The sequence below is a fragment of the Balaenoptera acutorostrata genome, chromosome 8 (genome assembly GCF_949987535.1).
Source record: "Balaenoptera acutorostrata chromosome 8, mBalAcu1.1, whole genome shotgun sequence".
Lineage (NCBI taxonomy): Eukaryota > Metazoa > Chordata > Mammalia > Artiodactyla > Balaenopteridae > Balaenoptera > Balaenoptera acutorostrata.
In genome coordinates this window covers 108,753,175-108,775,854 of record NC_080071.1, presented here as the reverse complement: position 1 = coordinate 108,775,854, position 22,680 = coordinate 108,753,175, and the positions used below count along the sequence as shown (strand labels likewise).

General features: G+C 41.3%; 2 protein-coding genes across 7 annotated transcripts in view; one reads left to right on the top strand and one right to left on the bottom strand.

The window, feature by feature from the left end:
* The window catches only part of STEAP3 (STEAP3 metalloreductase), a 97,017-nt gene that overhangs the window by 65,267 nt on the left and 9,070 nt on the right, over nucleotides 1–22,680 (top strand). Inside the window, exon 5 of one of the 2 annotated variants that reach the window (XM_007169261.2) lies at nucleotides 17,643–17,711. In XM_007169261.2, the coding sequence (XP_007169323.1) occupies nucleotides 17,643–17,669 (27 nt within the window). In that variant the 3' untranslated portion in view covers nucleotides 17,670–17,711. Of the gene's footprint in view, nucleotides 1–17,642; nucleotides 18,107–22,680 lie in introns of those variants that run through there. The other variant, XM_007169260.2, reaches the window with a different exon arrangement.
* C8H2orf76 (chromosome 8 C2orf76 homolog) overlaps nucleotides 20,712–22,680 on the bottom strand; it is an 84,002-nt gene continuing 82,033 nt past the window's right edge. For all 5 annotated transcript variants that reach the window (XM_007169263.2, XM_007169269.2, XM_007169267.2 and 2 more), the window contains exon 7: nucleotides 20,712–20,889. In XM_007169263.2, coding sequence (XP_007169325.1) covers nucleotides 20,813–20,889 — 77 coding nt within the window. In that variant the 3' untranslated portion in view covers nucleotides 20,712–20,812. The remainder of the gene's footprint in view (nucleotides 20,890–22,680) is intronic.

Here is a 22,680-nt window from a genome sequence, read left to right as displayed (position 1 = left end):
GTCCTTCAGAGGTCTCTGACTCTTGTTGTGGGAAAGACACTCAGACTTAGCATTTTAAAATATGGCTTTTGGGGCTTCCCTGGTGGCGCAGTGGTTGAGAATCTGCCTGCTAATGCAGGGGACACGGGTTCGAGCCCTGGTCTGGGAAGATCCCACATGCCACGGAGCAGCTGGGCCCGTGAGCCACAATTGCTGAGCCTGCGCGTCTGGAGCCTGTGCCCCGCAACGGGAGGGGCCGCGATAGAGAAAGGCCCGCGCACCGCGATGAAGAGCGGTCCCCGCACCGCAATGAAGAGTGGCCCCCGCTTGCCGCAACTGGAGAAAGCCCTCGCACGAACCGAAGACCCAACACTGCCAAAAATAAAATAAATAAATAAATTAAAAAAATAAATAAATAAATAAAATAAAATAAAATATGGCTTTTGTCATTCATGGAAGGTCTACATGAAGCGAACAAGCCCCAGGCAGAAGCCAGGCAATTAGAACGCCCCAGTCCTTATCACAGGTCCCCTCTACACACACAGCACCACGCAGGATCCACCCTCCCTGCCACCCCTGCCTTGAGGGCCTTGTGCCACAAGTGCACACACTTCAGAAGGTATTTGAAAGGATGGCTAATCATATATGTTTTGATAAGAGGTCAGATATCCATTTGAAAACAAGGGGAATCTTGGTTTTTGTTTAGAAGAACAAAGAGGAGTGTGACCTTGAAGATCCGGAAAGAGGGCGTGATGTTTGTTCAAAGATATTAAGGATGGTTTTTGATTACTTGAGTTTTAAACTAAATATGTGATATGAAGTTCTGATGGTTATGGAGGAAACTGATTTCCTCAAAAGCCTTTCTAGGTAACAATAAATCTCTCTTCACTCCCGAAGAAGGACGTAAGATTTGGACAAAATTCTGTGCCTTTTTTTTTTTTTTAATAAAACAGAATTGCTCTCACTTAAATTTCGATTTCTTATAATAATAGAGTTGTTCTTCAGTTAGATAAGTTGGGAGAGTGATTTGTACCATATAAATACTTCGCTCAAACATTCAAAAATGAGGATCCCAAACTTATCTATAGTGACAGAAATCAGAACAGTGGCTTTTGATGGTGGAAAGGCAGGGAGGGAACTGAAAAGGGGCATGAAGGAAATTGCTGGGACATGGGCACGTTCTGTAAAGATACAGGTAGGGATGTAGATTGCACATTTGTCACACCTCATGGAACTGTACACTTAAGGTCTTTGCATTTTACTATATGTAAATTATACTTCCATTTTTAAAAAGGAAACAGGGAAAGAGCATGCAAGCAGATTTCCAGTTCAACATGATAGACCGACCATATTCATTATATCATCTCCTCTGGAAACTCCAATAAAATGAGGATAAAGGAATAGCATAGGTATAAGCCCATGAAGACAAAGAGATTAAGAGAGTTCATCCAATTTTTGAAGATGGACAGTTAATAGAGGAGTAGGAATTGCCAGAATGAAGAAGCTCCGAGTAAAGTGCTCACAGAACGTGCTAAGAAGCTGGCTGACTCACGCTTCTGGACCCTGGGAACCTCGGGCTGTTCCCAGGCAGGAGACTGGACATTTATCCTCTGGACTCTGGGACCTGCAGCACCATTCAGCAGGTCCCATCCACCCACAGAGCGCTTTTAAGAAGCTGTTTAGCACCTCAGGCTTAATATAAATGGACAGACATTTGAGGAATACTTCTACCACACAAGAAAGAAACTAAAGCAAACTGGGAAAAGGAACCCAGAGGAAACAGAAACAATGTAAGGAACAGAATAAAACATTTCAATAAAACTACACCTAGGGCTTCCCTGGTGGTGCAGTGGTTGAGAGTCTGCCTGCCAATGCAGGGGACACGGGTTCGAGCCCTGGTCTGGGAAGATCCCACATGCCGTGGAGCAGCTGGGCCTGTGAGCCACAGCTGCTGAGCCTGCACGTCTGGAGCCTGTGCTCTGCAACAAGAAAGGCCGCGATGGTGAGAGGCCCGCGCACCGCGATGAAGAGTGGCCCCCGCTCGCCACAACTGGAGAAAGCCCTTGCACAGAAACGAAGACCCAACACAGCCAAAAATAAATAAATAAATTAAAAAAAAAAAAAAAAACTACACCTAATATCTTTAGAGAGAAAAGAGAAGATATTGCACCCATAAAATAAGAAAAGGACACTATAGAAAGGAAATAGAGAACTAAAAATTGAAATTCAAAAATATGAGAGCAGAAATCTTTAAAAATCAATAGAAAAGTAGGAAGATAAAACTTCATAAATTTCCCAGAAAGGCAAACCAGAAGACAAAAGATAAAGGCTTTAGAGGAGAAATCCAGGAAGCAGAGAAAACAGAGGAAAAAAAGAAATCATCAACCTATACAAGAAAACTTCCCCAAACTGAAAGACACAAGTTTCTAGATTAAAATGGTCCACCAAATGCCCAACCCAAAGCCTTAAAACACAAGCACCAGGTTGTGAGATTTTATCACACCTGGGATAAAGAGAATGCTCTAAAAGCTTTTAGAGAGAAAAAAATGGTTTACCTACAAAAAAATAAGGCTTAGAATGGCACGGGTCCTCTCAACGGCTTCCTATAAGCTAAAAGCGATGGGACGGTGCCTTCAAAATTCTGAGCATCGGTGTTTCAGCCTAGATTTCAATACCCACCAACAGTGTCTGAGAGAAAAACAAAGACATTTTCAAACATTTCAAAACATGGACCTTCTGTGTGCTCATTTTTAGGAAACTACTAGAAGCTGTGCTACAGCACAACAAGTGAGACAAGAAAACAGTAAAGTATTCGGGGAACAAAGAGGACAGGAAAGCAAGGGAGGGGAGTCCCAGATGATGACAGTGGGAAGCCCCCTGTAATATTTTTACAGCAGACCCAAGGAGCAGCCCATCCTGGTTGGAGCAGGACAGAGGTCTCAGAAAGCAGCAGGCCAGGGAGAAGAGGTTATCTGATGTGCTTCAATAGTTTGGAAAAACTACAAGAGGCTTAGACCAATCTGATGGGGAAACATATGTATATGTATATAGACAACCACACATGTGAAGGTGGAAAGCATTTACAAATTCCCAAGAAAAGGCACAATCATGGTAAACAACCATAACAGTGTAAACACTGAATGTTGATCTAACTAAAAACTGTTCAAATACAGTGTGAAAACAGGGGGCAGAAATGTGAAAGTAGCATAAAAGAGTTAAATCCTCACCTACCTATAATAGGTGAGTCAATTCCCTTCTATAATAGGAAGTCAATAGATTCTTCCACAAATCGACAAATCAAGGAAAGGAACAGGAGCATATAAGATGAACTGTGGAGATAGATAGCAGAAGGAACTAATATAAGAGTTTAAAATAGTTGCTCTTGGGTTTTGAGACTAGGGAGAGGAGTTAGGTCAGGAAGCTAGTATAATGCTTTCAGTACCATTGGACATCTTTTTAAATTGGTAAAAATAAAATAAATATACTTTTTAATTCTCCAAAAAAGAGATGTTTCTTTTGTTAATTTAGGAGTAGAATTTAATTCTGTTCTCCATTTTTTATTAAATTATCATTTTGGTTGGTAACGAAGAGGCTACATTGCCCTTCCTTAAATATTAGGTTGGGTCAACTTGGTATAGTGGGTATGAATCTGCAATTGCAAACATATGTGTAAAAGAAATTTCATGTTTTTTTTGATTTTCTGAAGTCTGATTCCAAGTCCCTATCTGGCTTGAAATTCAACCTCAGTCATTATTGAGCTTCCTTATTCTCTGCCTGAGGGTATGCAAAGATCCTGGGGCAATGCATTCCAGAGACTCTTAGTCTTCAGTTCACAGTGGCTTTCCCAGAAATGCCTGTTGTCTCAATCCCTGTGGTTCTGAGAGGCTGAGCAACTTGGCTGCTCACAGGAAGAGTGGAGGCCCGGGGTCTTGGGTGGAGGTGGAGTGCTCCCCCTGCTTAGGGCTAGCTCTTTGCCTGAGGCCAGACCCCTGCGAGAATGCAGACACCCGCTTATGGTAGAACCCACAGGCCTCCATCCTCGCCTGCCTTGGGGAATCACTCCAGCTCCCCAGTCTCACCCACCCTCCCTTCCAAAATCTGCCTGACCAGCTAAGGCTTTCAGGAAAGACTCAAAGAATTTATCTTCAAGTTGCTTCTGCTCTCAACCCTTCAAGCACCCTGGGCTAGGACACCAAAGAGTCTGACGACCTTGGAATGAGCGGAGGGGAGAATGCAGAGGACCACACACAAATCCCTGTCTCTATACTACTCTGTCCTCTTGAGCTGGAGACTCTGAGGAAGGCTAGTCACCATGCCTTTGCACAACAGGTCCCAACACATTTCCATCAAATATGGGAGACCTAAGACCACAGAATGCTCACTGGGTCAGGGGAGTCCCATTCAGCCCAGGGCTGTAAGAATTTGGAAAAGGGAGAGCTGGGGAAGGGTTAGACTAGCTCCTACATCAAATCTTCTCCTCCTTTCCAGCCTCTGTGCTTCATCTTACACTTGACCAAGTCTTTCATCAGCATCTTAGTCTGGAAGCATCTACCAGCTGTGGTACATGCATTAAAGAGCTGAGTGGCATTGACAGCACTGGGGCTGAAATTAGACATCAACAGAGTCCCCAAAGCTGTAAAGAGACCCTGCTACCTCAAACCTACTCTCAGGCCCCACTCCTAGCACCACCTCAGCCCTCTGTCTGCCCAAAAAGTTTTCTTCTAATAGCCAGACTGAAGCTAAACCATGAAGAGAACCCACGGAGGCAATTCTGCACCACGGCAGACTGGATTTTAATTCTGTTCACTAACTTAAAGTGATATTTTAAAGTTTTTAAAATAATTCAGAAAAAAACCACAGGGTTTTTTGTAAACTATTCAGGGTTAATGGCATTGCCTAATCACATGTGAGAACATCCAGCCTTCAGAAGGGAAGAGAGACACCACCTCCCTTGTGCAAAGTAATTCCTGTGTCCTTGAGGTGGGAGTCTTTGCTCCCAGAGCTGTGGGCACTGCTTTAAAGCTCGCAAAAAGAGAGCTTCCAAGGCCTTCCACCAAGTGCAATGTATGCACAAACATCACTGGTTTGGGAAGGAATTGGTTCAAGTACCTCACCTCAGCCAAACAAAGGAAGTTGTATATAATGCCGTATACAGTAAGTCCCCTACATATGAACCTTCAAGTTGCAAACTTTCAAAGATGCGAACGTGCGTTCGCTTGTCCAATCACGTAAGTTAGATAACATGTCTGGCGTACATTGTCACGTGCGTGCATCCTCTACAAGTGGTTGTGCTTTTGTGTACTTTACTGTACAGTACTGTATAGAGTACAGTAGTACAGTATCTTTATTTCAAGCCCAGGATGTCCTGAAGCAAGCGTAAAAGCAGCAGTGATGGAGCTGGTACTGCTGAAGTGCCAGGGATTGGAGGCCCAGAGAAAGGACAAACAGAGACAAGAGGAAGAAGTAACTGAAGAACCGAAGAGACTCACGATGCAGGAAATGGCAAGGGGATTTTCCTTATTTGAGGGGGCACTGTTAGTTTTTGAGGCACAGGACCGGAACGTAGAACGGTACATGAAGGATGCAGCAGCCATTCAGAATGCAATCCAGTGCTACCGTGTCATCTATGCCAAGAGAAAAAGAGCTTCTACCCAGACGTCACTGGATTGTTTGTTCAAGAGGGTAGATAGAATTAAATCCAGCAAGGAACCAGAACCTGTGCCATCAACCTCAGGCGTGAGTGACATTGCAGCTTGCCCTCTGTCTCCTATTGCTGACGATCCTTCAGCTCTACCATCTCCCACCTCCTCTCCCTCCTCCAGTCAGTAACTTTTCTGGCCTGTTCACTGGATGCCAGCCCCTGGATGCCAGCTGTCCTACTGTACTACTGTACTTTTCAAGGTACTGTACTGTAAGATGAAAAATGTTTTTATTTTTTGTGTTTGTTTTTCATGTATTATTTGTGTGAAAAGTATTATAAACCTATTACAGTACAGTACTATATAGCCGATTGTGTTAGTTGGGTACCTAGGCTAACTTTGTTGGACTTAAGAACAAATTGGACTTGAACGTGCTCTCGGAATGGAACTCGTTCGCATGTGAGGGACTTGCCGTACTTGGAAGCTTTTAACAAAGCCTCTATTAAAACTTGCTTGCCGCCTTTCAGTCCTTAGCTTTAAAAAATAATCCTCCTCAACAAATAAGTAGGAGCATTTTCTGAAGCGTTAACACATTATTGGTATTCGTTGTAGAAATAAACAAGATTATAAAGGTATAGCCGACTAAAAGTAAGGCATTGGCTTTGAAATAATTAGGTACTGGTTTTTGAAACAAATCAAAATTTTAGGCAGTAGAAACCACACAATCGCTTTGTCCGTGAGTACAACATACCATTTACTGGTCGAAGGCTTTGACTTTCAGCTGATGGACTGCAGGGCCGACTCAAGAGGTGTGCAAACCTCCCCACTAAGCACAGTCATTGACGGACGCCTCAGCCCTCTCTGCCCCCGTGGCTCTGAGGCCCAGCAGCCTCTGCTGACACCTGCTGGCAGATAGCAGGCAGATGGAGCTGAGTCCATAGCGGAGTTTCCTCCTCCTGACCTGCTGCCTGGATTTCCGGTCTGTGTAGTGGATATTGGCTAGAACAGCAGGAAAGGCGTTATATTAGAGGAACAGCTGCTCTGTAAGATCTTCATATTAATGGCCAGGCATTAATCAGCACCCGTAATGAAGCCCGGGCAGGTATCTGGAAAATTCAAATGGTAAAACCGGCTTTTGCAAGATTGCTCTTCCCAAAGACGATATTTGTTTGAAAAACATCCGGGCTTCCCTGGTGGTGCAGTGGTTGAGAATCTGCCTGCTAATGCAGGGGACACGGGTTCCAGCCCTGGTCTGGGAAGATCCCACATGCCGCGGAGCAACTGGGCCCGTGAGCCACAACTACTGAGCCTGCGCGTCTGGAGCCTGTGCTCCGCAACAAGAGAGGCCGCAACAGTGAGAGGCCCGCGCATCGCAATGAAAAGTGGCCCCCACTTGCCGCAACTAAAGAAAGCCCTCACACAGAAATGAAGACCCAACACAGCCAAAAATAAATATAAAAATAAATAAATAAATAAAATTAAAAAAAAAAGATTACTATAAAATTCTTTAAAAAAAAATCCATATCCACCTCTGTGGAACCCATTCATTCTATCACCCCCAATCTCCTCCCCATTTTAAGCAAGTTATACCCAGAGAATAGAGAAAGGGCTGGCCTTATTTTTTTAAAAAGGGAATTAAAATTGTTCTGCTGTTGTTAATTAACTCGGTCCTAATTGGGAACAATGCCAACCAGAAGAAAGGGGACATGCACACGAAACATTTGACAGGTAATGTGCGAAGGGTGAGCTGCATCCGAGGACAACGCTTCTCAGGAAAGGAAATGGTGTGAGAAGATTTCTTGGAAAAAGCAAAATGAATTCTTCCCTGGGTCCAAGAACATTGCTGAGCTGTGCTGTTGGAACCAACAGGTCAAGCAGAGAGAATTGGCAAGCAGCAGGAAATAGCTGTCTTGTAAAGGCTTGGCTCTACTGCCCAGCATTTGATGCAGGATAATCTCATCTGTCTAGATTGTCCCTAATTGGGATGAATAGTCTCCTTTGTGAAAATAGCAACACGATAGTTCTTCCCAAAATGGAGTATGTGTGTGCCAGGCACAGAGCTAGGCCATCCTACCGAAGCTCAGAGCAATCCTGTGCGGTTAGTGTTATTATCCCCATTTAACAGGACAAGAGACTGAGACCTGGAGAGGCCGAGCCGCTTGCCCAAGGTTACACCTCCACGCCGGTGACAGTGTGTATGTCCTTCCTTCCCAGGGCTGTCTGACTTCAGAGTCAATGCTCTTTCCTCCTCCTCATGCTTTCCTAAAGCAAACACTGAAAGATAAATAATTCCAATGCAGGCAAAAGAGCACCATTTGCCTTTTTCAATTTGTATAATTTTAAATGTCACCACAAGTTCACTTCTAAATCACTTTTAAAACAAGTAACTTTGTCTTAAGGCAAGTGGGGGAAAAATCCTGCTGTAATTTGTACAGTTGTAGAATTCGCTATGCAGTTTTCTACTCGGCTTTCCAGGGACAGTTCAAACAGAAACAGATGACAGTCTAGGACACTTATCTTGCCTATTGCGAATACCCACCACCGCGGTTTTTTTCCAGCTTGTAAAAAAGCTGTCGCACGAGGTACACGATGGCCTCCAGGCACACACAGGGACTGCACAGCGAAGAGAGCTGTCAGCTGCATGCCTAGGCAGGTGCGGCAGCGACCAGCTTCAGACGAATAAACACCAACTGTAACAAGATTTTTAATCTCATTTCCTCAACTGCATTTGAAGCACATCTGCATTCAGGACTGCTGGCCGATTACCGCAGGGCCAGGTCCATATTAGTATACAAATCTAGATGACTGTCCTTCAAGTAAAAAAGCGTCTAGAATTTATCCGGTCTATTTTGCTAAGGGATGAGCTTCAAGAACCTATAAAGCTTTGCTTTAAGATTCAAATATAATCCTAAAATCATTCTTTCATTCAAGAAATACTTGTGCTGGCCTATTAAGCGGCAGCACAATGCTACATACTGCGGATAGCCTGTTAGGAGACTGACTAGAAAAAGATTTTTTAAGAGTAGAGTTCGAGGGACAGGGAGTGCTGCAGGGGCAGGCATTTGCTATTTTATACAGGGCGAGCAGGGAAGGCTTCTTTAATGGCATTTGAGCAGATATCTGACCAAAATGAGGGGGCAGCCCATAAAAATAACTGGGAGAAAAGGCATTGCAAGCAGTGGGAAGAGCAAGTGCAAAGGCCCTGAGGTGTTATGTTTGGCACGTATCAGGAAGAGAACCAAGACCAAGGGGGCTATTGCAGAGTGAGGGGAGATGTTAGAGAAAGCCACAGAGGTGGCAGGGGCTGATCACTTAGGGCCTTGTATGCCTCAGCAGGAAACTGGCTTTTTCTCTGAGTGAGGGTTTTAAGCTGAAGCATGACGGGATTTGACTTATGTTCTAGAAGAATCACTGTGACTGCTGGGTGGAGAATTGTAGTGGGGTAGGAGTGGGAGCAGGGAACCCAGTTAGATGGCTACTGCAATAATCCAGGTGAGGGATGCTGGTGCCTCGGACCAGGTGGTAGTAGTAAAAAAGGCTACGACTGTGAGGCTGGACACTGGATACACCTTGAAGGTGGAACAAACAGGGCTGGCTGATGGACTGGATGTGGAGTATAAGAGGAAAAAGAGAGATGACTCCCAAGTTTTTGGCCCTAACACATGGACAACTAGAGTTCTTTCCTTTGCTGGGGAAGACTGAGGAGGGACCAGGTTTGGAGAGAAAGCTCAGAAGCTTGGTTTCTGACATGTTAAAGTCTGAGATATCTATTAGTTGATGCCTATTAACCATCTTAATGGAGAGTAGCCAGTTAGATGTACGCACACAGGATTCGTGGGCGAGATCTGGGCTGTTGTATAAAGTCGGGAGTCCACGGCATCTAGTAGTCATTTAAAGTTGTGAGATGCATGAGGTCATCGAGGGAGTAGAAAGGTTAAGAAGATGAGGAAGGACCAGCAAAGGAAATCAGGATGAGTTGCCAGCGGAGCTTGAGGAAGCTAAATGAAGACCGTGTTTGCAAGTAGGAGAGTGCCAAGTCAATCTCTGGGTCAAATGCTTCTGATAGGTTAAGTAATTTGAAGACAGAGAATCATATTCCTTTGGCAACAGGGAAACCATTGGTGATCCTGACCAGACCCATTTCAGTAGAATAATGGGGATGGAAACCCAACTGGAGAGAGTTCAGGGGAAAATGGGAAGAGAGAAAGCGGAAAAAAAGAGGGTATGTATAATCCTGTTAAGGAACTTTGCTGTAAAGGGAAAATGGGACAACTGCTGTGGGATGGTCAAGATGGGAGACGTTACAGCACGTTTACATGCTGCTGGGAATGATCCAGTGGAGAGGGGAGGTGAGACGACACAGGAGAGGGAGAGGCTGACTGCTACGGCGGAGCTCGAGAGGCGGGGTGGATGCACGACTAGAGGACAGACGCAGAAAGGGGCACTGCTCATTCACCACCGTCACTGTGGCGGAACAGAAGCAAGCTGTCTTCTGATGACCCCGGTTTTCTCAGTGAAATAGGAACCAGGGAAGTGAAAGAACTGCAGGGCAGCGTTAGGAACTCACTTGAGCTTAGTAGTCGTGAACTAAAGCTTTGTCGGTCAACATGTTCTTAAGCAGCCATGCAGCTATTCAGGGCAGGTGTGGAGAAGGCAGAGCGTGGAATTAAACCTGGGGGCTTGGGGGTGGTAAGTGAGGGTCATACAAAGGCATGATAATGGAGGACCAGAAAATCTCGATTAGGTTAGGGGAGGGGCAGTGAGAAGACAGTGGAGTCAATGAGGGCGGAGTCTTGTGAGGTTGAAGGGCTGTGGGAGAGGGCACCGGAGGGAGAGAAAGGGAACGGCAGTAGGCAGTGGTTGATGAATGAGAGGCATGATGCCGAGACGAAGCTGTGGACGAGGATGTGGTTACTGATGGTAACTATGGCTACAGTGTGACTGTAGGAGCAGGTGGCTGAGACCGCTGAGCTGGCCAGCGACCGCGAGGCCCCATGGTACCGGAAGGCTTGCCTAGAGCAAATGACGACAGGAGTACTACTGGCCTGAGCCAGGAGCTGATGTGAGTTTGCAAGGAACAAGGGGGACTGGCACTGGCCCTACAACAAGCAGGTGGGGAGGCAGGCGAGGTACAGTCTGACGGCGTAAGGCACAAAACTGGGGTTACGTGGAGGGGGAAGGGGCAATGATCAGGAAATCAAATGGGATTCTTGTATTTCACTAAATGGGATTTAACAACAAAAGGATTGAAGATGACAGCCCTTGATCTTTCTGGCTCTCATTTCCCAAGAAGTGAGAAACGGGTGGAAGAAGCACCCACAATCTTATCCTTATCACTTGCCTTAGTCCTGTTAAAGAATCTGAGTCTTAAGCATACTCTGCTCACTCATGGACCACAAGAATATGATTATTGGGGGTGGCATTTTTCCTGTGGATTGAACTTAATAGGAATGAGGCTAAAACCAAAGCCTTGAATCTCTAAGGCAACATTCCCAGCATTTTCCAAAAGGTTTGCCTTCACGTATTTCAGGAGTCGTATGACATCATCTGGGACCTGAAATGGATCTTCTCCATCTTAAATCTCGCTGCCTATGAATGATATTACTTACTGAATACTCATGTGAAGAGCCAGAAGCACAGAATAGAGTTGGGTCACTGCTCTCTAAAAACCCACATTGTAGAGCAGCATGACACACATCCTGCATATTCCTGTTATTTTTATTTCTTAATTTTTATTGGATTATAGTTGCTTTACAACGTTGTGTTAGTTTCTGCTGTGCAGCTAAGTGAATGTTATACATATACATATATTCACTCTTCTTTAAATTTCCTTCCCATTTAGGTCACCACAGAGCACTGAGTAGAGTTCCCTGTGCTATACAGTAGGTTCTCATTAGTTATCTATGCAATACATAGTAGTGTATATATGTCAATCCCAATCTCCCAATTCATCCCAGCCCCTCTTCTCCCCTTAGTAACCATAACTTTGTTCTCTACCTCTGTGACTCTATTTCTGCTTTGCAAATAAGTTCATCTGTACCATTTTTCTAGATTCCACATATAAGCGATATTATATGATACTTGTTTTTCTCTTTCTTACTTCACTCTGTATGACAATCTCTAGGTCCATCCACGTGTCTGCAAAGGGCACTATTTTATTCCTTTTTATGGCTGAGTAATATTCCATTGTATATATGTACCACATCTTCTTTATCCATTCCTCTGTCGATGGACATTTAGGTTGCTTCCAATGTCCTGGCTATTGTAAATAGTGCTGCAATGAACATTGGGGTGCATGCATCTTTTTGAATTATGTTTTCCTCTGCATATATGCCTAGGAGTGGGATTTCTGGGTCATATGGTAGCTCTATTTTTCGTTTTTTAAGGAACCTCCATACTGTTCTCCATAGTGGCTGTATCAATTTACATTCCCACCAACAGTGCAAGAGGGTTCCCTTTTCTCCACACCCTCTCCAGCATTTATTGTTTGTAGATTTTTTGATGACGGTCATTCTGACCCGTGGGAGGTGATACCTCACTGTAGTTTTGATTTGCATTTCTCTAATAATTAGTGATATTAAGCATCCTTTCATGTGTTTGTTGGCCATCTGTATGTCTTCTTTGGAGAAATGTCTATTTAGGTCTTCCCCCCATTTTTTGATTGGGTTGGTTTTTTTGTTGTTGTTTTTTTGATATTGAGCTGCATGAGCTGCTTGTATATTTTGGAGATTAATCCCTTGTTGGTTGCTTCATTTGCATATATCTTCTCCCATTCTGAGGGCTGTCTTTTCGTTTTATGTTTTCCTTTGCTGTGCAAAAGCTTTTAAGTTTAATTAGGTCCCATTTGCTTATTTTGATGTTTGCTGTAGGTTTGTCCTATATGGTCTTTATTATGTTGAGGTAGGTTCCCTCTATGCCCATTTTCTGGACATAGTTTTTATCATAAATGGGTGTTGAACTTTGTCAAAAGCTTTTTCTGCATCTATTGAGATTATCATACGGTTTTTCTTCTTCAGTTTGTTAATGTGGTGTATCACATTGATTGATTTGCATATATTGAAGAATCCTTGTATCCCTGGGATAAATCCCACTTGATCATGGTGTACAATCCTTTCAATGTATTGTTGGATTTGGTTTGCTAGTATTTTGTTGAGGATTTTTGCGTCTACGTTTATCAGTGATATTGCCCTGTAGTTTTCTTTTTTCATGGTTTTTTCTGGTTTTGGTATCAGGGCGATGGTGGCCTTGTAGAATGAGCTTGGGAGTGTTCATTCCTCTGTAATTCTTTGGAAGAGTTTCACAAGGGTAGGTGTTAACTCTTCTCTAAATGTTTGATAGAATTCACCTGTGAAACCATCTGGCCCTGGACTTTTGTTTATTGGAAGATTTTAATTTTTTATTTATTTAAAAAAATTTTTTTGGCTGCATTGGGTCTTCGTTGCTGCACACGGGCTTTCTCTAGTTGCGGCGAGTAGGGGCTACTCTTCATTGCTGTGCACAGGGTTTCTCATTGCAGTGGCTTCTCTTGCCACAGAGCACGGGCTCTATGCACGTGGGCTTCAGTAGTTGCAGCATGCGGGCTCAGTAGTTGTGGCGCACGGGCTCTAGGGCACATGGCCTTCAGTAGTGTGGCACGCGGGCTCAGTAGTTGTGGCACATGGGCTTAGCTGCTCGGCGGCATGTGGGATCTTCCTGGACCAGGGATCGAACCCATGTCCCCTGCATTGGCAGGCAGATTCTTAACCACTGCACCACCAGGGAGGTCCCTGTTGGAAGATTTTTAATCACAGTTTCAATTTTAGTACTTGTGACTGAGCTGTTCATATTTTCTATTTCTTCCTGGCTCAGTCTTGGAAGGTTGCATCTTTCTAAGAATTTGTCCATTTCTTCTAGGTTGTCCATTTTATTGGTGTAAAGTTGCTTGTAGTAATCTCTTATGATTCTTTGCATTTCTGTGGTGTCCATTGTAACTTCTCCTTTTTCATTTCTAATTTTACTGATTTGAATGCTCTCCCTTTTTTTCTTGATGAGTCTGGCTAAAGGTTTATCAATTTTGTTTATCTTCTCAAAGAGCCAGCTTTTAGTTTCATTGATGTTTGCTATTTTCTTCGTCTCTATTTCTGCTCTGATTTTTACAATTTCTTTCCTTCTACTAACTTTGGGTTTTGTTTGTTCTTCTCTCTCTAGTTGCTTTAGGTGTAAGGATAGGCTGTTTGAGATGTTTCTTGTTTCTTGAGGTAGGATTGTATTGCTATAAACTTCCCTCTTAGAACTGCTTTTACTGTGTCCCATAGGTTTTGGATTGTTGTTTTCATTGTCAGTTTTCTCTAGGTATTTCTTAATTTCCTCTTTGATTTTTTCAGTGATCCATTGATTATTTAGTAACATATTGTTTAGCCTCCATGTGTCTGTTTTTTACAGTTTTTTTCCTGTAATTGATTTCTAATCTTGTAGCATTGTGGTTGGAAAAGATGCTTGATATGATTTCAATTTTCTTAAATTTACCTAGGCTTGATTTGTGACCCAAGTTGTGATCTATCTTGGAGAATGCTCCATGTGCATTGGAGAAGAAAGTGTATTCTGCTGCTTTTGGATGGAATGTCCATTAAGTATCAATTAAGTCTATCTGGTCTAATGTGTTATTTAAGGCTTGTGTTCCCTTATTAATTTTCTGTTTGGATGATCTATCCATTGGTGTAAGTGGGGTGTTAAAGTCCCCCACTATTATTGTGTTACTGTTGATTTCCCCTTTTATGGCTGTTAACATTTACCTTGTATATTGAGGTGCACCTATGTTGGGTGCATATATATTTACAATTGTTGTTTTCTTCTTGGATTGATCCCTTGATCATGTAGTGTGCTTGTCTCTTGGAACAGTCTTTAAAGTCTATTTTTTTTGTTGTTTGATATGAGTATTGCTACTCTAGCTTTCTTTTGATTTCCATTTGTGTGGAATATCTTTTTCCATCCCCTCACTCTTAGTCTGTATGTGTCCCTAGGTCTGAAGTGGTCTCTTGTAGACAGCATATACACGGATCTTGTTTTTGTATTCATTCAGCCAGTCTGTGTCTTTTGGTTGGAGCATTTAATCTATTTCCATTTAAGGTAATTATCGATATGTATGTTCCTACTGCCATTTTCTTAATTGTTTTGGGTTTTTTTTTTTAACATGTTTTTATGTGGACCATTTTTAAAGTCTTTATTGAACTTCTTACAGTATTGCTTCCATTTTATGTTTTTGGGCCACAAGGCATGTGGGATATTAGCTCCCCAACCAGGGATTGAACCCACCCCCTGCATTGGAAGGTGAAGTCTTAACCACTGGACCGCCACAGGGAAGTCCCTGTTTTGGGTTTGTTTTTGTAGGTCTTTTTCTTCTCTTGTGTTTCCTGCCTAGAGAAGTTCCTTTAAAAGGAACTTTGCCAACCAGGGATCGAACCTGTGCCCCTGGCAGTGGAAGCGCAGAGTCTCAACCACTGGACTACCAGGGAAGCCCCATGTTTCTTTTAAATCATTATACATTATATGATCCTCTCACTAACAACCAAAAAATGAGTCTCCAAAGGCCATTATCCAAAATCAGTGTTAGTATTATAACCCAAAATGCACACTTGGGGATGGCGGAACTGGTCTCAGGTCCGATTCATTGAATAAATACATCTCCTTTGATGGAGAGAAATGACAAAAGCCGTGCTCTCCTCTACCACGTCCCCACTTCCCATAAATGCTGGAGGTGCGGAGGGAAAGGTTGATAGTGATCATGAGCTTCATGCTGGGAGTTCAACATGAGAGGTGGGTACTTTGCAGGGCCACAGACACCCAAGACCCCCCCGTCATGACAGTGGAGTTCAAAATGTTCACCTCAAACCAAGTAAGAAACTATGCCACGTACTTCAGTTACCTTTGCTAATCTGATTAACCATGAGAGCGTTGTAAGAGTAAAATGAAGGGAAGCGACCTGTAACCAATAATCAGAGCCCCTCACCCAACACACATGCCCACACAGCGAAGAAAAGGGGACCAGAGTCTGGATCCTTGGACACTGTCATACTTGGACTTCTCTGTGCTCTAGAGATGTAGTTCAGCAACCTCAGACTCCTCCAGCCCCTGCCGCCACATGCAGGAAGTGGGAAAACCGCACTCTCCCCTCCCCTCCCCTCCCCAGCAGTGCGCAGCAGTTTTCCCAAGGGGCCCAGGCCGGGCCATCTCTCTGAGTGTCCCGCATAGGCAGGAGCACCACCACCTCTCCCGCATGTATCTGGAACAGGCAGAAAGAGAAGGGAATAAAACACCTTTGCTGTGGCAAAAAGCTCCTCAGACTCACATAAAACTAGGTGTGATTATTAAGTGGGGCTAGGGCCTGTATGTTCCTTTGGCACAAGAAGAGAAAGTAAGTTCAACTGAGAATGGCAAAAATGCTTGGAGAAGGGGTCACAATCAACAAAAATTGGACACAGTCTCTCGGCCCGTGGTTGACAACCTTCATACCATGTTTCTCCAAGTGCCCGACACCCCTTGTTTTCAGTGAGTGGCAGAACGTTCTTCGACTTTCCAGATTTTAGGCCTTGGGCAAGTGGCTTAATATCTGAGAGCATCAGGGTTTTTGGCTCCAAATTGACGCTGATGCTGCTGCACTGCTCATAATGAGTATCGTAAGACATCTGATGAGCACTTACCTCATGCCAGGCCCTGCCTACTAAGTCCCATGTAGGCAGTGTCTCACTTGATCCCCAAGACTCTGTGAGGTGGGCATCATCATCTCCACTTCACAGATGGGGCTACTCACAGCTCTACCCAACTCGAGGACTTGAATAATGGATAAAACACATGCAGTATCTGGTATACAATGATGATTCAAAAAGAAAATGAGACTTTTATATGTAAGAGAATGATATTTTAAAATAATCAAATGATAATGCTTTAAAATGCACATTTAAATAATGATACGTGTGCAGAAAAACAAAGCTGCTAAAGTATAAACACCAAGTTATGCAAAAAAGTGACCTTTGAAGGGGATTTTTACTTTTTACCTGAGTTGTTTTTAACAAGGAAATATTACTTGTATAACTTAAAACACACTCAAAAGATCAGAAACATTAAAAAAATACATAGAAAAAATAACCTAGATGGAATATGCCGAAATATTAATGGCAATTGCCTGATCGGTTTTTTTCCTGCTTCTTTTAATTTCTACACATAGCATTAGTTTTTACTAATTCTTAACACAAATAGATTCTCCTTAAATATACAGATACAGGCTTTTACCACCTTCACCTCCCAATTCTAGGCCCCTCCCCAGAGGTAATCGATGTTATCAATTTGGTGTATATTCTTTTGTGTATATGTATATATGTGTATATAATGTGTATATTCATATACACACATGTATTATATATATACATTATATATATATATTATCATTTTGTGCCTTTTTTAAACAAACGACATCAGTTTATGAGCCTCTCTGCAATTTTATCCATCAAGATGTCTCAAAGATTGTCCCATGTCAGTAAGTAATATGAATGTCCCCCATTGTTTTAGATTAAGTAGTAACCCAGAGTATAGATATACCAAACGTCATTTATATACTCTCTACTGACAGCATTTAGGTTGTTTACAGTGTTTTTCTACTATAAATAACAGTGCAGTGAATTCCCTTATAAATGCCTCCTCCTGCAGGCATGAGAGGGTTTCTTTGGGACAAATTTTAAGAAGTGGAACTGCGGGGTCAATAGAAGACATACATTTGTTATTTCAATAGATAGCACATCAAATTGCTTGACCAAGTGACTGCACATGACTTTATACTCCCACTGGCAGCGTAGGCACACATCACTGCCAATACTTGTTATCAAACCCTTTACTTTTTGCCATCTTGATGAATGGAAATGATACTCTGTTGTTGTTTTAATTTCCTTGAATAAAAGGATGTGCATCTTTTCACATTTTTATAAGCCATATATGTTTCCTTTTATTTTTTTACAAATTTCTTCTTTACAAAATGTGTCCATTTTTCTGTTGCAGGTTCGTCCTTTTCTCATTGACTTGTAAGAGTTCTTCATATATTCTGGAAACTAATCCTCTGTCTACCTTGTAAGTGCAAGTAGTTTTTCCCAGTCTTTACTGGCCTTTCAACCCATTTATAATTTTTCTGGGGGGAGGGGGAATCTAGTTTCTCACATAGATACATCAAACTCAGCAAATTATGGCACTTGCACATTTTGTGTTTTAAGAAGGCCATCTCTACCCCCAAGGTCATAGAATAATCCATTTTTTTTCTAATAAATTCATCATCTTGTTTTTCATGCTTATTTAATCTGTCTGAAATTTTAGTGAATGGTAGGAGGTAGGGTCCTTAATCATTTTTTTAATGCCTAGGCAGGGGATAAATATCCATCTTTCTTCACTGATTACAAATACTACCTTTATTATATACTAAGTTTCCATATACAGCAGTCAGTTTCTATTCATTGATTTTTTGGTCTACTTCTGTATCACAACCAAGATGTTTTAATTACTACAGCTTTAAAATATATTTTGACATCTGGTAGGCAATCCCCCCTCCTTTTCATTTTTCCAAATTGATCTTGGCTATTCTTATATATTTGCTTTTCCAAATGAACCTTAAAATCAGTTTGTCAAATCCCAATATAAATCCTGGGATTTTGATTGAGGTTGCACTGAAGTACAGATTAGGTATAAATCAACATCTTTACTACATCAAAGCTTCCATCTATGAACATGTAGTATCTCTCTATTTAGGTCTTTTATATCCTCTAGTTAACATTTTATAGCTTTTGTGCACATTTTAAGTTCATTATCAGGCATTCATAAAGTCTCTTATTAGTTCTTATAACTTGTCAGTTGATTCTCTTGCAATCGTATTGTCTGCAAATGAATGTGTAGTCTCCTTTCCAATGTCTGTGGTCCTCACTACTTTTCTTTAATTATTGCACTGGCTACAATAAGAGGCAGAACAATTCTGAATAGTACTGGTAATAGTGCCCTCCCTGTCCTATTCATCTAATAGGTTTGCTTAAGCACTTCTCCATTAGCAGGTTTTCTGTGGGTAACCTTCATCAGGTTAAGGGGATTCTGTTCTATTCTATTTCTATTCACGCATGGGGTTGCCCATCATCAGACGCTTTTGGGGGGCAACACTGAGATAGCACAATTTCTTTCTTCTTTATATATTTTGAGAATTATACACATTGATAAGTTTTCTATGTTTTGAACCAATCTTTCACTCTTGGTTAAAAGCCCTTTTTAGTCGTAATGTATTTTAGTTTCTGATTTTTACATCTGTGTTTACAAGTGAAAAAAGCCTATATGTAACTTTCTAATAAGGAAAATAAATACATGCCAAAACAAAGATTAGACATATGTACATATTTTTGCATTATTTGTTAAAAAGAAATCATACAGGTAAAGGTATGCTTAATTTTTCTTAAAAAAGAAACAAAGTGTGTGTAAATTGAATGTTTGCAAAATAATCAAACGGAGTATGTTTTAACCTGTTCTTCTACTTACTAAATTCCTTATTTGGGTTGATGCTGTCACCATCGATCCAGTCATTCACTCCAGGAAGAATCATGGAAGTCTCCACTCCTCCTCCTACACCTTCCACACCAGCCATTCACCTAGTCCCAAAGATTCTACCTCATACCTCTCCTGGGAGGCCACAGGATGAAATGGGCAAGGTCAGGAATTTAAGAAAGACCTGGCTCCACTCCCAGTGCAAATTACTGCACTGCCTTGGGAAAGTTACCTTACCTCTCTGGGCCGCAATTTCCTCAGCCATAGATAAATATGATACTATCAAGACTAAAGAGTTGTGGTAAAAATTAAATAACACATGTAGGTACCTAACACAATGCCTGCCATCTAATGCATGACCAAATGTTAGCACTATGTCAACAAGGTCTCCTCTTCTCCATTCCCCTCTGTCAAGTCCTAGGTGAGTCCTTCCAATCTTCCTCTGGTCTATGACAACTGTCCTCTAGTCTTTCTGCCATCTGGATACTGCTGCCAAAGCTTACGTTCTAAAATACAAATCTAATCATGTAATTTATCTGTTTAAATCTTTCCACTGGCTCCCAACTACCTACTAGATAAAGTTTCCAACTCCTCAGCATAACTTATAAGGCCTAGCTCAACAGACCTTCTGCCTTTATCTTCCTTTACTCCAAGTGCTTTGTCTTTAAACAAAGCAACGCATCTTCTGGTTATGTTAACCAGACTTTCAAGCTTGATTTTTTAAGCAGAATAGGTTTTCTTAAATTAGCCTATACCACAATGAAACCAATTTGCCCTCCTAGCAGTTTTAAGGCTTCATGGAGTAATTCTAGAGCCAACTAACCTCTCTCAGAGTTCCGATTAGATGCATGCTGGCTGAAAGGCCCCCTTGAATTCACTACTCTTCGGGTGCTGGTAGTCCGTCATTAAAGCATTATGTTATTTTGAAAGAATGTATCATCCATGACTTAGACTTGTTCTCAATGAACAATTTTCTTCCAGAAGTGCAATCATCCTGCTATCTTCTCTCTCCAAATAAATGAGTTTGATTCTATTATAGTCTGCCCCTGAAGTCAGGAAACACAGCTCAGAAAAACACATTTCAGCAATGTTATTTGTGTGGGCTTAATACAAAAAGAAAGAAAAGCCCTCTGACATAAGAAAACCTCCCTAAAATATACCCAATTCTATTTCATGTGTGGTGGTGTGTAACATGGTAAGTGAAAAGATGGCATTCATGGTCATAAGAGACTCTTACAATCCCTGCTAGCCAAAGATAGTAACAGGGGTCTAATTAGAAACTACGGAGAAAACACAAAATAAACAGAATGACCTTAAGTCTTATAATCTTTTTAAAGAATCCAACATGCAAGTCACCAAAATGACCTCTAATTTCAGAAAAACAAATTATAACTAAAGAACCAACACTCCATGGTGATTTTTGAATAACTATTTCTTTCACTTAAAAAAATCAAATGGTTTTCCCCATAAATAAATACATTATTTTACAACAAGAAAGAAAAAAATGAGACCTGCAGAAGAGAGAATACACCACAGATTTTACCTCAAGTGGCAGAGCTTGGGATTCATTTTTTTAAGTTTATTTGTCAATTTAAAAAACTCACTAGTGGAATAAAGAGCTTAATACAAGTATGCAAAAAGGAAGCCCTGTGAAGTTCTCACCAGGATGAAAGGGGATTAGCTTTGTAGCCCTTATAGTCCTCTTCACAGAAGAATGCAATTTCAGTTTCATTGGCTGAAAAAAAAGAAAAATAGAAAATGGAAAGAAAATCTAATGTAAAACTAGATTTTAAACAAGTATGGAAATCCATTTCTTTGATTCAGTGCTTTAGTTGCCTAAAGTTAGAAAGATGAGTTACTTGTTTGGTTTCACATTTCACAAAATCAACAAGAAGTATAAGTTGTAGTTTTAAGACTCTAGAATTCAACTGATTTAAAACAAAAATAACCAAAAACATTAAAAATAAGAATTAACACTTCAATCTGGTTTTCAGGAAATCATAAAATTGCTCATTTATAGTCCTCTTAACAGTCCTAGAAATAATAAGCCTTTATTTTTTTCAAATTTGCTACTCAGTTCCTGAAGAAGGAGGAAAACTCTTTTTTTTTTCCCCTCTGAAATTAGCCTGTAGGTATAATAATTTAATACTTAGAGGATCAGTAGAATATTTTACAGATCACTTTACATTCTCCCTCATGACCCATCAAAATATGTCTGAAGAAGTTAATTTTTTGCCTGCTTATGATTAATTCATGAGGCTTCAACAATATGCAAAGTGAAAGACACAAATTGGCTTCTACCGCAATACCTTCAAATACCTCTAATTATTCACAGGGGATATAGCACAGCTAAAGGACCCACAAAGGTTCAGAGCAGTCACAATTCTTTCAACCTAACAGGTCAAGGACTCTGTCTTCTAAAACAATAAGTCAGCAACATTATTAATTCAGACTGGAGACAAATCTGATGGAAAGCCTTCCAATTATTAAACATGCGATTCTTTAAGGCGTCACGCCAACAAGTTCCACATTTGTTTTTTAAATTAAACCAGAAGTTAATACAGTCTGCTTAGCTTTTACAGAAAGAGCAAAAGGGCCTTCAGAATCTTGACAAGAAAACAGACAAGATTATTTGTAAGGAATACTGATCACACAATTAACATATCCTCCTAAAACTGACAAGTAAAATTCTTCAAGCCAAATAAATAGGATAATAAGGAAGGATGCCAAGGATTAGCACAGGTCTCCTAGTTTACAGTTCTCATCTCATCATTAGAGTTTATCACAGAAAAATGAAATTAAAGAACTTAGCATGACATTTCATTAAAAATGTTTTTTGCTGGTTTTAAGAATAGCAAATTTAATGTTTCTCAAACCTAAATTACCGTGTTCTTTACAGAACATACAGAAATACTGAAAGAGGAAAATAAGATCACCCATAGTCTCAGATCCTCATTCCAGTCCTACTGTATCTTCAAGATTAGATGAAGATTAATCTTGATAAAAATCAGATTACAAGCTCTTGTCACAATAAGCCTGGATGTGCGTGGAGGGTGTAGGGGATGGGGAGACACAGAAGAAAGAAGCTGGGAATCAATGAGAGGGGCTGTAAACAAATGCGCCCTGGGCAAACAGTAAGTTAATGTACAGTGAAATTTTACAAGAAAATAGCATTTAAAAGAACGGCTAAGAGCTCTACACTTGGAATCAAGGGGCTTCAAAAAATTCAACATTCAAAGAGAAGATATTTTGAGATCTATCCTTCATATAAAAAGCTCCTGGGGTTTCCTTTTTTGAAGAGAAGCAAGCCCAAAGGTAGACTACATAATTTGCAAGTGATTCTAATATCCTCCTCCTAATGGAGAATGAGAAAAGCCCCCTGTTCTTAATAATCACAATGCAAGGTTTCATCCATGATGTGCTATTTACATACAGAACTTTACATCATGCTTTGCCCACACAGCACTTTGCTCAATACACACTAACTGTAATTACAATTTTACTTACCGCAGTTGACATTTATCTC